Source organism: Perna viridis, chromosome 9, assembly GCF_037379345.1.
Source record: "Perna viridis isolate PV_CMFRI_1.1 ecotype Kerala chromosome 9, ASM3737934v1, whole genome shotgun sequence".
Taxonomy (NCBI): Eukaryota; Metazoa; Mollusca; class Bivalvia; order Mytilida; family Mytilidae; genus Perna; species Perna viridis.
Genome location: NC_142453.1, coordinates 36,602,974 through 36,620,458, shown reverse-complemented (window position 1 = coordinate 36,620,458; position 17,485 = coordinate 36,602,974). Strand labels below are relative to the sequence as shown.

At 33.9% G+C, this 17,485-nt stretch overlaps 2 protein-coding genes across 15 annotated transcripts in view; one reads left to right on the top strand and one right to left on the bottom strand.

The window, feature by feature from the left end:
* The window catches only part of LOC148608212 (huntingtin-interacting protein 1-like), a 42,394-nt gene extending 39,499 nt beyond the window's left edge, over positions 1-2,895 (bottom strand). For all 14 annotated transcript variants that reach the window (XM_088547061.1, XM_088547064.1, XM_088547067.1 and 11 more), the window contains exon 1: positions 2,694-2,895. In XM_088547061.1, coding sequence (XP_088403187.1) covers positions 2,694-2,780 — 87 coding nt within the window. In that variant the 5' untranslated portion in view covers positions 2,781-2,895. The remainder of the gene's footprint in view (positions 1-2,693) is intronic.
* A 2,818-nt stretch (positions 2,896-5,713) lies between these two features.
* On the top strand, positions 5,714-7,483 carry LOC148608211 (phospholipase A2 isozymes PA3A/PA3B/PA5-like). Its single transcript, XM_088546691.1, has 4 exons — positions 5,714-5,867; positions 6,362-6,544; positions 6,833-6,984; positions 7,247-7,483. The coding sequence occupies exons 1-4, from the start codon at positions 5,804-5,806 to the stop codon at positions 7,442-7,444; spliced, it is 597 nt and encodes a 198-aa protein (XP_088402817.1). The 5' UTR covers positions 5,714-5,803; the 3' UTR covers positions 7,445-7,483.
* The last annotated feature ends 10,002 nt before the right edge of the window (positions 7,484-17,485 follow it).

Genomic DNA, 17,485 nt, shown 5'->3' with positions numbered 1-17,485 from the left:
TTTACCGGAAATTAAAATGGCAGATCGTAAACAATGCTTTACAAGTCAATAAAATTGAGCATATCATGCCAAAATTCACTTGAAATATTCAAGCTAAACTTCTTAAAATGTAGGGAACATATTTTGTAGTTCATGATGTTAAGGGATGTTTTACTAAATAACCTGTTGGCTAGTTAACTTTCCTTGGAACTTGCCAATCAAATGACGTTGGCCAAATTGATGAGTGTAGGCTAACAAGAATTCGCCAAAATACACATCCACTCATATTTGGTGAGCTGGCGAGCAGTAGTTTCCCACACTGTGACAAAAATGCAAACCAGTCAATATTTAAACACTCTATAGTCTAGAAAATGAACATCAGATACATGTAGAAGTCATTACACAGCATTAGATCTGATAAAAATGTACAGTGGTCTGGTTTCAGCTTCTGTCAATTTTGTTTTATTTTCTAAGTTAAATAAAATGCCAAACAGCTCAAGTTGCCTCATTTGGTCTCTCAAAAGGCAAACACTCCTGTAAAGAGTTGTTTTATAACAACTGGACTAACGTAACATCCATTCATTTTGGCCATATTTTTACAAATTTAAAAATGACTTCACAGGAATCATTAATGGTAAGTAGACAGACATCATGAGTTACGATACATTTGTAATTTGCCTATACTAGAATAACTTATGACACCCATAAGTAAATAATTTGTGCATGTTTTATAAAGCACAGTTCAAAAATGTGCCATATGTAATTTCAATTGAGTCAGGTACACTGTCATACAGAATTTTATTTTGTTCCATCCTAAAGCATTTTAGAATCTCAGAAACATAATATTCTTATGATGGAGAAATACAATAATATGAAAGTTAAAAAAGCATTTCATTTTAATGGAAGATTTTTTTTCTATTTACAAGCAATTGCAGTTGTTAAATTGTAAATTAAAAAAAAAACAATGTGCTGGCATAAGTTATGGGACACAAAACTTTGTATAGAAAGGTTATGTTGTCTTTACATGTAAATGATCAATCTTATTATATTTATCTGTACTTGGTAAAAAAGTTATAACATGTACAAATGTAGTTTTTAACTTGGCTTTCTCCCAATAAAAGCAGAACTTAGATAAGTTGTTAATTCACTAAAGATAAAACAGCTGTACTTGAACACACAATTATTGATTAATTACATCATACATGATAAAGAATTTATCTTAACAAGATATATATACAAATTTTTTCTGACGCTTTCAAAGTGCAGGTGAATGCATATATATATATGTACACAGTATTACCGCTGTTTAAGAATTATAAATTAATAGATAATTGATTATTTGTGGTTTAATGTCCTTTTCACATATATTCATACTTGTGGTCCAAAAGGGAGGAATGCAATGATATGATAAAACTGAAGCTTGAAATCTGCTTCTTTTCCTTTTCTAGGAGGATCTAACTTAAAACAGATCTACAGAAAAGATACATTGTATTTTGTGTTGAGCAATACATGTCTGATTTTCAAACAATTACATGGCTGTCGAGAGTAATCTTGTTACACCTGCATTTCGACCAAACCATCGATGTTTCCTTATGGACTGATAGCATATGTTTGCATTACAAATACAAGCATCAGGGGTTTCATTATTTTTTTTGCAATGCAGGTACCTTTGGTTTTGTAGGAAATACTTTCCATCATTTTGTTTACTAAAAATGTATGAAATTTTAAAATTCTGGAGGTACCATTTCAGTAGTTTAGAAGGGTAAAAGTACCTATTATCGCCTCTTCATGAAAGGCCTAAAGCATGTTTAAAAATGTAAATGATATAGAATTTTTTATACATTGACTAAGTCTAAGTTTCAAAATATATAAACATGTTTCTATCTTTTACAAACATTTTGAATCCCTAACATCTGCAGTAAGGTTTTGCATTATGTTAAAGATAGTGGCTAGACAGCAATGACATGGAATCCCAACACAACTTTTGTAAAACATAAAAATATAATATACACAGGTAATAAAAACATGTAGTTTTCTGGTCATTGAATACTACTCATGATCATAAGGTTTGACTACAGATTCCTGACTCATGTAGGTTATTTAATATCTTTCACTAACAGTTAGTTTTAAGATCTTAATCCTGTTAACTTAAGTGAAGTCAAGTGCACCACAATCACTTGTAATATTAACAGTTTTATAGGGTTTTAATGATGACATCAAAACATGTTCTATGCAATGTACTACAAAAATAGATCACACAAATAAAAAAATACATGTACTTTGACCTTTTTTTTCCAATAAATACAAGTTAAGGACATACCTCTACATACTTAAGTTCTAAACAGCTGTTTGGCGTCATTGCAAAATATATAGAAATGAAAATTCCATGCTAAATCATTTGAATGATGAATAAATTTCATACTTTCGAACTGACACCTGTAGTTTTTCATTCAAATAAGTAATGAAGCATCATGAAATTGAGTACCCATCAATTTTGATGGAGAGGTGTCACATATATTTGAAATGTCATTTATTAGAACGACTGCACGGAATTAATTTGGGAATGCTGTGAAAATGTGCTTATTAAGGACAAGTTTTAAATAAGAAACGTTTCAAACTTTGTGAACAACAAGGTAAACATTGAAAACGTGTGTTTGAGAAATATGTTTACAATATTTTTTTTCACTTCCGGTGAGTAATACAACGTTGTCTACCTGACTTTTCTCAAAATTTTCACGCTCAATTTCAACAGCAGTCTTTCCTCTGCTTGCTATGGCACGTGGCAAATGTCTTGTAGACATCCTTATTGTTTCTTCACTCCAACATTCCTATTAAAAATATATCCAACTGCTTTCTAAATAACGTCCAGACATTTCTCAAGAGTGCACTCCCGTTGCGGATTTACAGCGACCTCTATTGAACTGTCAAACTTTAAGAAGGGGCGTAATTTCCCGCGTTGTTTTTGTCTTTTTAAACGTCACCATAGTAGAAGCATTATTTATTTAGATACATGTCTATGGCCTGATATAATTTATTGTATTATTTGATCGTGCCATTCGTTAGTTAGTTAAATAAACATGGCTCACCTGTCAATGGCACTCTAAAAAAACACGAGATCACTGAGTCGACTATGTTAAGGCCATTAAGTATTAACAACGTTAAATACGTATTTTTTTAAAAATGAAAAAAGTTGCCATTCTACCTGTAGCCGAGGATCAGGTATTTATCCTCATAAATTGAAGCAAAGAGCGTAGTCATTGTTTAAGCACCATTAAAGTCAAAAGAATCCTCTTAACAATTTCTGGCTATGCTCTTGTTTCCTTATTATTTGAGTTGGAAACACGAAATGTGGTTACAAAACTAAAACAGAGTTCTATGAAAACTGCACATGTGGGTACAAAAACGGAAAATTCTGGAAAACCATTAAACCATTATTTTTTTCTAAAACAAAATGTAACTCTTGAAAATAAAATATAATCCGTGTGGAAACAATTAGATCACAAGATTCTGATAACTTTTTTAATATATTTTTTTAATATTTTTTTCTCTACAGTTGCTGATAAAACTGGGGGAAATGTTGTAAATATGACTCTAATACTCATCCTAGTATAGTGGAAATTAAAAAAAAATTGTGTAGATTTAAACCAAATTTTTGATTTCAAGCATATAGCATCTGGCAAAGTTCACGTAAAGGGTATTTGAAAAAAAAAGAAACGTTTCTTTTGTTACTCCAAAATATTTCTACTCATCAAAAGTCATCATTAGACGTAAATCTGATATTTTTTTCAAATACACCCGGTCATACTACCTAGCAACACCCGGGTATATGGGAGTTGCAAAGACAAAAATTGAAAAAAAAGTCATAGATAAGATTTATAATATAAAAGCCTCTGGTTTTGATAAGATTTCCGTAAAATTTGTCAAACACAGTAAACCCACAGTACCAAATCAGCTAAAATCGCTGATAAATATGTCAATTGATACTGGTTTACATGTGTTCCCAGACTCTCTAATAAAAAAGTACAGGTAACACCGATATATAAGAAAAATGATCCATCGAGCGAAACAAATTATAGACAAACGAGTGTTCTAAGCATTTTCTCCAAATTTTTTTTAAGAAGTATACTTGAAATGCAATTATCGGATTTTTTTCAATTCAATGCTTGACCCTTTTCTATATGCTTTTTCACCATGGGTTACATGGATGCCAGACTACATTTCCCAGACCTGTAGAAGGTTGGCGTAGTGCTTAAAACAAAAATATGTAGCAGCAGTTCTGATGGATTTATCAAAGACGTTTGATTGCCTACCACATACCATATTACTAGATAAATTGTTCACTTATGGTGTTTCAAATAACTCAGTTTCACTATTAAAATCATACTCATCTAACAGAAAGAGACAAATAAATTTATAGTTGAACACTGTTCTGAGCTACTGGGCCGACATCCATAAAGGAGTTCCACAAGGTTCTATTCTTGGAACCCTCTTATGGTCTTATATGACATATTCCTGTTCATTAAAAATAGCCCTCTGTAAAACTATGCAGATGATAGTGCACTTTCTTTTGACTGGCCATATTATGATGAACTTATTTCCACTTTGGAGTCTGACTCAAACCAACTTATAGAATGGTTCAAAATTAACTAAATGTAGGCTTATCCTGACAAATTATTATTTGTTTGTTTGTTGGGGTTTAACGTCCAAGCAGCAATATTTCAGCTATATTCAGACGATGAATATGAAATTGATGATAAAATGAACATGAAGTGATGATGAAATGAAAAAGGGATGGGACACAAGGACAATGGGGTCGACAAATTTTGATTGCCACTGGAAATAGGGAGAGGTGGGTAGGGTCTGGCAATTTAGCCTCCTGTGGGGGAGCCCTATGGTTCCTACTCCGGGAGAATACCACAGTAGGGTTCTTTAACGTGCGAGGAATGTGACATCTTTCCAAACACGGCGCATCACTATGGTTTGCGGTCAGGTTTTCCGTATTATAGCCTGACAATCCCAGCATGTAACACGCCAGGGGCACACATCCCAGTTGCTCTGAGGGCAGAGCGCTCCAGCCCCCGGCTAAGGTTCTGAGCACTATTTAGTCGCCTTTTACGACAAGTTTAGCGCTGCTGCAGGCCTACACGGGGATTGAACAGATTAAATAAGCTCACAATTTTCATACTTTTATTTTGAACGATTTAAACTTCTGCCATTTTGCTTGGCATTTTATTCGCAAAAATTGAAAAAGTGCGAGAAAGATCACTTCGTTTTGTATATCAGGACTTCGAAACCACATAAGAAAATATATTACTGAAAGTAAAGATGCATAAGTTGCAGATTCGTAGAATGAGATCTTGCAGTGACAGCCCATGCAGAGTGGCGCTCGCCGCCTTGGCCCTGACCTCATAAAAATACAGTACCTATTAGTTGATTATTAACTTGTGTATCGATACTGTATTTTCATGACGAAGACATTCCAGCGAAGTATTGCCACATCGACGCCCGTCTTCATTAAATACAAATTATTTGCTTTGTTTGCTAGCTAAGTGAATAATCTGAAAACCCGGCTGTCTGAATAAGACACTTTTAAAAACATCTTTATATCAGTTAAATGAATTTTTTGACCTTGATAAATCGTACACCTTTATATCTGAGCTCAACTAATTTTAAAGTCCAAATAGGTTCGGTTTAGACATTTTCATTTTGAGCTATAGTAAGGATGCTTCAGACAAATCTACAAGGATCAACTGTAATCATAAACCTATCTTTGTGCTACTTACATGTAAATGTCGAACTGGTCTTATCTTAAGATTTATCAGGAATGCGTAGAGTTATGGCGTCCAAGTTGATCCTCTTTTTGACCTTATTTGGATCTGTTTGTTTCGGTAAGCCAAACTTTTATGTAATGGTGTTGCATGAAGTTATAGTCAAAATTTAAACCTTTATGCGGATCGGTATCATTTCATCTTTGAGTATACTAGTAAGCTTTAACGGAAAAGTATTGTATGCTCCTAATTTGGATCTGTTTGTTTTGGTTAGCCAAACATTTATGGTGTTACATTGAGTTAACCTCTGTGGATATTTGCATTTCTTCTTTGAGTATACACTTTAAAAGAAAAACATTATATTTTCCATTGGAAATCTTCAATTGTCCTGTTTCTGAAATTGAATAGCAAGAAAATATGCCAACTAAAATCGTCGAAGTAGATGAAATTCACTACTCAACATCCTAAGGGTAATATCCTATTAATAAATATGCAGGTCTCGGTGCATAAATGGCAACAGATAATTACAAATTTCTAATATAATACAGTAAACAGTATAATTATGTACACATGTACATGCAACAGCACCCTTTATGATGAGTTCTCTTTGGCAGGAGAAATTAAGGAAAGTGCCATATCCCTTCACAAAGATAAACGTAATGGTGTTGACGGAAAAAATCAACCCTTTACACCAGAGAAAACAGGCGATCCTGCAGGAAAAACCTTTAATCCAGCTATCTTCCCAGGAACTAAGTGGTGTGGTCTGAATAACATTGCTACGTCATACAATGATCTAGGTATGTACGCAGCGTTGCAAATATAAAATACATGTACTATTCAGAGATGGGGAGGCATATAAGCCCCAAAATTTCAGTATGTTCATTTTCATTATTCCTCTTTTCACTGATTCAAGTAACACACATTGCCATCTATCTATACCAGTCTGTCACATTTTAATCTTCTTTATGCGACAGTTTATGCCTTTGAGCACCAGACCGTGATCAATTCATTTTTGATTATTGCTAACCAACGTGTAGATACTGCTGCCCTTGCAATTTTATGACATGATCATTTGACGTTTGCAGGTAAGAATAAGGAATCTGATATGTGTTGTCGAGACCATGATCATTGCCCATTTTTTCTGGACCATTTTGAGGAAAAATACCACATGAGAAATCCGTATCCATGGACCATCAGCCACTGTGATTGTGACACTAAACTTTTTAACTGTTTGAAGGTAGAAGTCTTTTAGAAAGCGTTTATTGATATGTTCAGCAACTCACATCTTGCATTCATACCAACAAGTACGCGATCAACAACTATACATATAGACACAAAAACGTAATGTTAAGTCATGCATTTATTTTTTCCCCCACAAATTGCAGAAGGAACTCTTGACTCATTCTAAACTAAGTGTTACTGTATGTCGTTTAATTGAAGTGTTACTTCCCTTTGTTGTAGTTTAAGATTTTTGTTTTATGGTCCTTTTTTATTTACAGAAACTAAATACAACAACAGCGAATGAGATAGGAGAAATGTTCTTTGGTGTGTTAGGCGTCAAGTGTATCAGGTTCGAACAAGGTCAATATTGTGCTAAAGAGCATTGGACGAAACTTTGGTGTGAAAAGAAGGTCAGTGGAGAAAAGGCAGTTATCCACCCGTTCCCATATAAATGGGGAGATGATATTATTGGCTAGTAAAGCGTATAACTTAAAATAAAATCAATGATTACCTTTTCTGATGGCTCTATTAGTATATAAAACACAATACCAACTATTGCAGCAATAAACGGAACATTTCAGGGTTATCATAAGTTACGTAGGTTCATATCCCTAGATATGGAGATTTTTTTATACCCGAAGTTACCAGAGTATACCCAAGGCGTAACCGAAGAGTGTAAAGGGTACTAAAGGCGTAAATAATTCTCAAAATCTACGGATATGAATGTATCCAACGAATTTAGCCCCGATATCAGTACAAAAATGTCTATTTCACACGCAGAGGGTCAAAATGCAGCGGTTGTGCGAATTTTTACATACATGTAGTAGAGATTCACCTGACATGTGCCCTACACTTTAATAAATATTTTCGCAAATTCATAACAAAAAAACATATCGAAGAATTAAAACGTTACTTTTACGTCGAATATACATACCGGAGATAAATACAGGCAAAATCGAATTAATCACACATAATGTAACTAGAGATTAAAAAAAAAGAACATTTGAAAGTAATCACATTTCAAAAGTACGAAAGCCCATTGAGCTCATTTTCGTAGACTTAAAAAAAGTTTACACGTGATAACGCGAGACTTACGCGAATTAACGCGAAACGTTTGTCTTGTTTGTATATCTAAAAGAAGAAGAAAACTTGTGATTTGTCTTCCTATATTTTTACAATAAGACTCTATATTTTTCTAGAATTTTCAATTTTCCTTTTTTTTGTGTGTTGGGAGATTTAAAAATGTTTTGTTCTACATACATGTATGAAGTAGTACTTATGTTTTGTTTGGTCAAACGAAGTCATTTATGAAAATTGGACAAAAAGAAACTAGAAACATCAATAATAAATGCAAAACAAAACAAAACCAGAATAAAGGAGTATCAATCATCTTTAGTGTAAAAGTCACGACACCTAATATACTTACGACAACAGAAAAGCATTTCATTCGTTTTATCAGTGTCGATATGTGCTAGCTACCATTTTTAAGCAGAGGAATACAAATTATCTAGCAGAATTGATTGCATAGCGATCATCATGAAGCTTTGATAGGTTCTTGCTTGTCATCGGTTCAAAATGCTTTCACTTTCAAGGAGAACTTTATTCGTGACCATCATGGCAGCAAGGGAACTCACTGCTATGTATATTTCAACTAAACATTTGAAAAAAATCTCGGTCTCCATAATGCGTGTTTTCAACGGGTCATAGTTTTCCATTCCTCGTTTGTCTACCCCGGACTTGACTTTTTATGAGCAACTCGGCGGGTGTTTCTAGAAAAGCAGAGGACGCTTACCCAACCGGTGCATCTGGCCCATGCTCCCAGTTTTTAGTGGAGTCCGAGTTGCTCATTTGCTTTTGTTACTTTGTATGTATGATTTTAGTTACTTTATGTTCTTTGTTGTGTATGTCTGTTTTCCTTGTCTGGTCTTTGTCCCTGGATAACATTCTTTTGATTACCGCTATAACCTTGGTTCCCTTGATTACTCTTTCATAATATATATAAAATATTTCGCTTTTTTACGTGTAAGTTACGCGTCCTTTTTTACGTGATATTTTTTGTCTTCGAAAATGAGCTTCCGTACAGAAGTAACACGCTTTCTCATTGGATAAAAAAAAATCGTTTATTATCTCATATTCCAAACTTTGTAACATGACTATGACGTAGTTAACCCTTTTAATGATTTACTCGTTGAATTTTGATAATAAATCAAATCATATAAAGATTGACTGTTATATTTTTTAGGTTTTTTTGAAAAAAAATAATCACAATGCCCATGTGCACAACTGAACCAGATTATTTAGCGTGCAACACGTGATTGAATTATTTTTTCATAGCCCGAAAAAATATGACAGTCATGTTGCTAGTCTTATAGATATAACTCTCAGAAATGAAAGTTGCGTGCACGAAGTTCCAAACTCCGACACGGGATTAGGCAACAACCATTTGATTTTCTCTGTGTATGTATGTGTATCGGTTTGGGGGGGGGGTGGCCGGCAATGGATTTTTTCTGAGACAAACCTGTTATTGCCTTGAGCGAAAATAACTTTTTTTAAATCAAAAACAAATAATTTTTTCTACATTTTCCAGAAACGAAGTTTTTTAAAAAAAAAAAAAAACAAAAAAAAAAACAAAAAACAAAAAAAAAAAAAACAAATCCATACCCCCGAAGAAAATCAAATGGTCGCTGCCTTATATTTTTATATTTGAGAGAAACTTGTGGAACGAAAATATTATTAGGGCGTCTAGGATTGTAAAATACAGTTGCGATCACTTCTAACCTCTCTTGAATTCTGTCATAATCTGTCAGGATTTCTGTTCTACGACAGCAGATAGAACAGAAATCCTGACAGATCCTGACACGGTCTGGCAGAGGCTGTCCTGGGTCAGGACACACTTTGCCCTATTCCCTGACAGATCCTGACTGCTGACAGAAACTGTCCTGGGTCGTGAAATAGAAAATACGAAAAGCTGTTCTAAACAGTCATACCCTTGCACAGTTCCTGACACTAAATCTTTCTATTCTGTGTGACGTAATTTAGAAGAGGAAGTCCGCGATTTATAAATGAAACTGTGTGACTAATGTAAATTAGCTAACCCGATTAGGAAGCAAATCTTGATTTCAAAATTTATGATGATTTTTTGGGGGGGGGGGGGGGTACGGTCTTGACTATCCTTACGGATCTCGCATGACCGCCTCTTACGTGGATTCTGTTAGAAAATGCCTGTTAGTAGTTGGAGGTAGCGGAGCCCAGCCTTCGGGATACCCGACCGAAGAACTCAGAGTATGTCCTACTGGCGGCTGGGCTGTTCTGTTGGCGCTCTGGCCTACTCCCAGACTCCACGTGGGTCCGAGAGCGTTTCCCCACTCTAACTGTTTGGGAGTAGGTCAACGTGAAGAGTGTTCAAAATTTACATTGGATTTCCAATTATATATAGAGATAGCTCGTCGTGATCATCATCCCACAATCACTTGATCGTTGTTCACGTCCCAATTTTCGTCGACCACAGTTCAGTCACTCATCGTCCAAAATTATCATTGTTTACATGTATAATCTTTTTACCTGTGATATTAATTAAATCAAATTATTTAATTATAAAATTAAAGGTCTATGTTTCTGTTCTAAGTGTAAAAGTCGTAACAGATAACTTTCAGATGTTCGGTAATTCTCACGAAGTTCAAGATTGACAAAGTACTTTTTGAGTGAAAGCTACTTTTAATAACATAAGGGTAAAAAATCATTCTAAAAATGTTAAAATTGACAATTTTGCATTAAATGGGTGACTGATACCTAAATATTTCGGTCAAATTTCTTCAAAATGCCACGAATATGAGTGATATATGTAACACTTCCAATTTTCCTACATAGTCTTATACATGTATGTAGAAAATGTAGAAACTAAAAATGTTAGTTTTATATTAGTGACTGTGACACCATTATTTCAGTAAAAATTCTGCGAAATGTATGAGTGCAGTCAGTTTTTTTTTTCATGAGGGTCTAAAACTATTGACTAAAATGCCTATGTTTTCAATACAACTATCATGTGGGTGTCTGTGTCAAAATTCTACAAAAATGTCATATTCCAGCATATGTATGAATGCCCACACTTTTAATTTCTATGAGGGTCTAAAATTAATGACTAAAATGCTGAATTTTTCAATATAACTATCATATAGTGGATCTGACACATTAATTTCAGTCAAAATTCTTTAAAAATGTTATATTCTTGCAAAATGTATGAGTGCGAGCACTTTTATTTCCATGAGGGTCTAAAAGTAATGACTAAAATGGTAAATTTTTCAATATAACTATCACGTGACACATTGGTTTGAGTCTAAATTCTTTAAAAATGTTATATTCTTGCAAAATGTATGAGTGCCCACACTTGTAATTTCTATGAGGGTCTGAAATTAATGACAGAAATGTTATTTTTTAAAATATAACTATCATATAGTGGATTTGACACATTAACTTGAGTCAGAATTCTTTAAAAATGTCATATTCTTGCAAAATGAATGAGTGCGAGCACTTTTTATTTCCATGAGGGTCTAAAATTATTGACTAAAATGGGTAGCATTGAATGACTTTTTGTATCTTTGACATAAATCTTGCCGCGATAAATCTTTCACTCACAGGATTCCATTCGATAAACGATGATTTGGCCTTCATGTTGAGTGAGATTTCTACTCCATGTTGATAGTTGCCATCCTCGTTTTGTGGTCCAGAGTATAGTAGAGTTTGCCCAGACGATAGTATGACCGCTCCAGATGATGTCCATCTAACTTCGTCCCAAAATATCAAGGTTGTAGCCCTCCCCTTCTATTGCAGCCTGGGTAGCTTTTCTGGTTTCATATAAGGTCTCCACGCTCCAGCTTGCAATCATTGAGGCAGTCTTAGGGGAGACAAGTTTCATCGGCGGATTAGAAATTATAGTTAAGTGAAATCGAATGTATTTTGTAATACATATTCACATATCACAAGAATATTTTCACGAATGTTGCATTGGCTTCAGATCATATGGTGAAAATATTAATTAGTTTCGTAATTAAATGTATTATGTAAAAGATGCATATATAAATAACGGTATATACATGTGATGATTTTATCTTCAACAGATAAAAAGTGTTATAGAGTAATACTTATAGTGTAATTGTTCATTAAAGACGTGCATTATGAAGGTTTTACCAGGGTCTGCTTTAGTGGTGGCTCGTATAATTGAGAGCATTCAGGGTCATTGGTTATATAAGAACAGTGCTTTCGAGATTATGTGTAATGTTGGATAGTGTTTTGTTACAAATGTTAATAACTTTTTATTATTTTTTTTTTTACTTTAAGTCTGAGAGCAGACGCTCTGCTTGTAGGCAGCACAAGCTGTATATTTTGCTGTCTAGTAACTTTTTAATGAATTAAAACTTTTGAGATCGTGCATTAGGCACATTGGGCTACTATTAAGTCTTAAGTGTCGTAAGGTTTCACTCTGTTCTATTTGGATTTAATTGCACTTTCTCTAAGAAGTTTACTGTGGACTTAGATAACGTATAAGTAAATTTGAGTAGTTCAGGTTCTTATTAGCAATGTAACATAACATTTTGAAGTTGATAAAAAGACCCATTAAAGATAATAAAGCCATCATCTCGGAGCTAATTATGTTGTGCTTGTTTGGGAACTTTTCAACCATCAAGTTAATAAGTTCTTAAGCTTGTATGTCGCATATGTCAGGGCTAGGGACTGTTCTCATTGCACATCGTATTAAGAACAAATTATAATATTAGAAGTAAGTTCTCATTGCTCAAAAGTATAGCATAGTCTTCTTTTCTCATTTCAAAGTGAAAGTTTTCAGCCGCCTTAATTAGTTCATTACTGAACATGCTTGTATACATGCGTACATGAGTTCCTTGGTCTTTAAATATAGGTAGGAAAAATAGTGAAGAAGTCTACTCAATTTCCACAATAGGGAATAATCGGACGGCATGATATTTTTATCTTTTCTTTATTGGAGATAAAATCTAAATTGGTTATAATGTTTAGTGGTAGTTGGCGTATTTTTTGCATCTTTCTAATAGTTTGTTAAACAAACCGGATTAATATAACACAAAAGTCTCTGGATATTGATATCCATTTAGTTGCTCATTATAAAATTATGAATTTTTCGACTTTAAACCGTAAAATGTTAATATTAAAGACATTTGTTACATACTTCTTCATACACAATTTAACATGTTGAATGACAGTATATGGTACATTCTCTACATGTACATGAGATTCCTTTCCTTTCCTTTTCTTTTTTAATTTTTTTTTCTACCTAAACATTTGTTCTATGAAAAGCAGAATACAACATTACTTTTTTTTTCACCATTAAGCAACTTCATTTATTTTTTTCTTGCCACAGCAGAAATATATTTTTTTTTTCTACAAAGTGAAATTAATATTTTTTTCAAAAAAATCCCTGGCCTCCCCCCTCAGTATAAAAATGGTCGGTGCCTAAATATCCAAAAACAAATCGAATCGACAAGTTATTAAGTTCGATTTGATAAACAATTTGTATCATCTGATCGCGTAGTGAGTAATTATTTTGATATTGCGAGCCATTATACTCAATTACATCTCGTTATTTGCCAACGAAATATTATATAGACTTAATATCTCGTGTATTTAACGATATTTTATCATAGATGAGAAACAACCAAACATAAGTTTAAGCTAAACAATTGCAGAAATCACTGATCAGTTGCGTGAACTTCGTTAACATTAAGTAGAATTGCAAATGGAACTGTTTAAAGATGTTTAAGGTACAAACTTAAAGTGTACTCGATTACTTGGCCTTCCGAGCGAATGCTCATTGTCATCCCTTTGACAATTTGCATACAGTTTGCAGACTAGCACCGTATTCTACTGTAATAGCAGGTTCAAGTAAAGGGTATTCGAAAAAAAAAAGAAACCTTTATTTTGTTGCTCCGGAATGTTTCTACATTTTCTACTCACCAAAAGTCAACATTAGACGTAAATCTGATTTTTTTTTTCAAATACATCCGGTCATACGACCTAGCAACACGTGGGTATATGAGATTTGTAAAGACATGTTCCTAGTTAATCAAAATCCTACAAATTTACTACTACAGGGATAAATCATTTTATTTGACGAATTTGTTTTCGAACCCATAAGTGCTTGATGTCGATCTCTAACTTATGTCAATGATAAAAACAATTTTTAACTCTTTTTTTTTAATCTTTTTTTTTCGGATATTCTTGACTTTCCTAGTGTAAGTTGTTAAATCTGTAATCGTTTCATTATTATTTAACGCTCCTTATCAATACCTCACTCACTGCTGGACAAGAATAGTTTGTTGAAAAAACGCGTCCACCACACTGGACATATATGTTGTTGATAAAAAAATTCCAGCAATTTGACAACATCTTCTCCGGTATATTTGGAAGATGATTTGAAATATATGATAACAAAGAATATAAAATAACCAAAATAATACATACAAAGTAACAAAAGTAAATGAGCAACTCGGACTCCACCAAAACTGGGAGCATGGACCAGGTGCACTGGTATGGTAAGCAGAGTTGAAAAATCATAGGTTTTAATGTTATCATATTCTGATAATAATCTTAAATTTAAAATTTCCAGAAGATCTTTCGAATTTTTATGGATCCACATTGAATAATACCACTATGGGAGTAACACGTGTTGTGATAGGACTGGAGAACATCTTTTATAGGTCATATTACTGCTATTATTTTTTACTTCTACCTCTGATAATGGACGTTGGATTTAATTTGTTTTGCAGACAAAAACAATGTTTTTTTGGGCTTTGTCTGTTGGTACGATAACATATTTGTCATGTATAGTAGACAATGTTTTGCTACATCGGGTCGTTGAAAACTGATGTAGCATTGACACCCATTGTTCCACTTAAAACTGTCATATGTTTCAAAATTAAAGGCCTCACAGCCTTTATCCACACTGACAGAGAATCAATGTCTTTTTGTTCTCGTTTTATCCATTTTCTTGTGTTAGCCAAATTAACAGCATCTATACCCTTGTTGATAAATGGTAGTGGAAGAAATGATCATTTTTCTTCATCTTTAACTATAACACAGACTGGTTTAAGAGTGTAGAAACCAATGTCCAAAGTGATGGTCACAAGTCTGCTTAATGATGAGGTAGGGTCAGAAACAGGGGTCTGAATTAAGTCTTGTTTTGTAAAGGGAGTGTGGTTAGATTGAGAAGTATAGAATAGAGTTTAGCTCCAATGTGATGAAGTCCAAGAGGTTTTTGTATAAATGGAAGAAGACCAACTGTGCAGAAATCATGCATATTAGGTGATGTATATTGACGATGGAATTTGTACATTCGTTTTTTTTAAATCGTTCTTGTGTTTCACCGACATATACTAGACCGCACGAGTTGCATTCTAATATGTAGATTAAGTTCGTTGAATTGCAACTAAAGTCATCATGAATTCTTGTGTGAAATTTATTATCCTTAAGGGTACTAGTGAATGAGGAGTCGGTTATTAGAATAAAATGTGTAGTTAAATATATAATCGTCATTAGAACTTTTACTAAGCACTTTTCTCCAAGCAATTCTAGGACGAAGATAAACTTTTCTTATGTTTGAATGTAAGAATTAGCTTTATGGAGTTAATGTTGAATGCAGTAATTCTTATGGCTGATTTGTTTTTTATTTCCTTATTAGATGCAAGTATAAAGTTTGTTAAACGCTTTCAGTGATGACAGAAACTAACCAGACAAGTAGATATATGTCGTAGTTGTGATGTGTTTATATTACCTGGGCAACAGACTTCGATGGTCTAGAGAAATGCAATTTAATTCCGGTTTAAGTATGAAAATTCAATATCCGGTTGTAAATTGTACATATATGATTAATCAGCCGGCTTAACAACATTCCTTTTTGTTCTAGAAAATGAAATTTATTTTCTTTGGAAGAATAGGAGTTCTGTTTGTGACATTTCCAATAAGAAGCCGAGCTTGAAATAGAATAAATATGACTTGGGGTAAAATGTAGAGATCACTTAGCGTCCATCATGACTGAAGACAAAAACAGATGATGCTTAATTGTGGAATGAGTCATTGACTGTGACCTTTTTATCATATATCAAAATTCTTCAACCAGTTACTTGAATTGTCTGTTTTTTGAAAAGTAAAATCAGGCGTTGATTTCACATAAAGTCGTAAGAGTAAAATTAGTCGTTAAGTTATGACGTCACAATACTTTGATTTACTATGACGTCATAAATTACGACTAATTTTACACTTACGATTTTTTTTTTTTGTGAAAAGGACCACAGGGTGACAATGATTTTATCAAAGAACAATACAATCCCGGGACTAGACTAAGCTGGGACTAGACCAAGCTGGGTGACAATGATTAAATCAAAGGACAATACAATCCTGGGACTAGACCAAGCAGGGTGACAATGATTATATCAAAGAATAATACATCCTGGGACTAGACCGGGACTAGACCAAGCAGGGTGAGAATGATTATATCAAAGAATAATACATCCTGGGACTAGACCGGGACTAGACCAAGCAGGGTGACAATGATTATATCAAAGAATAATACATCCTGGGACTAGACCGGGACTAGACCAAGCAGGGTGAGAATGATTATATCAAAGAATAATACATCCTGGGACTAGACCGGGACTAGACCAAGCAGGGTGACAATGATTATATCAAAGAATAATACATCCTGGGACTAGACCGGGACTAGACCAAGCAGGGTGAGAATGATTATATCAAAGAATAATACATCCTGGGACTAGACCAGGACTAGACCAAGCAGGGTGAGAATTATTATATCAAAGAATAATACATCCTGGGACTAGACCAAGCAGGGTGACAATGATTATATCAAAGAATAATACATCCTGGGACTAGACCGGGACTAGACCAAGCAGGGTGAGAATGATTATATCAAAGAATAATACATCCTGGGACTAGACCAGGACTAGACCAAGCAGGGTGAGAATTATTATATCAAAGAATAATACATCCTGGGACTAGACCAAGCAGGGTGACAATGATTATATCAAAGAATAATACATCCTGGGACTAGACCGGGACTAGACCAAGCAGGGTGAGAATGATTATATCAAAGAATAATACATCCTGGGACTAGACCAGGACTAGACCAAGCAGGGTGAGAATTATTATATCAAAGAACAATACATCCTGGGACTAGACCAAGCAGGGTGACAATGATTATATCAAAGAACAATACAATCCTGGGACTAGACCAAGCTGGGTGACAATGATTATATCAAAGAACAATACAATCATGGGACCAAGAAACAGATGCAAACCATAAATAATGCAAATTAATCAAAACTATTAAAAGAATACGTAAAAATAAATAAAGAATAAATAAGAATCAAACAACTGGATTTGTACAGTTAAATGGTATATGGGTTAAATCTGCAAAGTATAATCTCTTCAGAGTATAATCTCTTACAATGTCATATTTACAATTAAATGGTTCATAT

Bases quoted from the DNA above. Each gene is read 5' to 3' on its own strand.
- LOC148608211 (XM_088546691.1), top strand. From the start codon at position 5,804: ATGCGTAGAGTTATGGCGTCCAAGTTGATCCTCTTTTTGACCTTATTT. The intron at 6,545-6,832 runs GTATGTACGCAG...TGACGTTTGCAG, and splicing joins TACGTCATACAATGATCTAG to GTAAGAATAAGGAATCTGAT. The intron at 6,985-7,246 runs GTAGAAGTCTTT...TTTTATTTACAG, and splicing joins AACTTTTTAACTGTTTGAAG to AAACTAAATACAACAACAGC.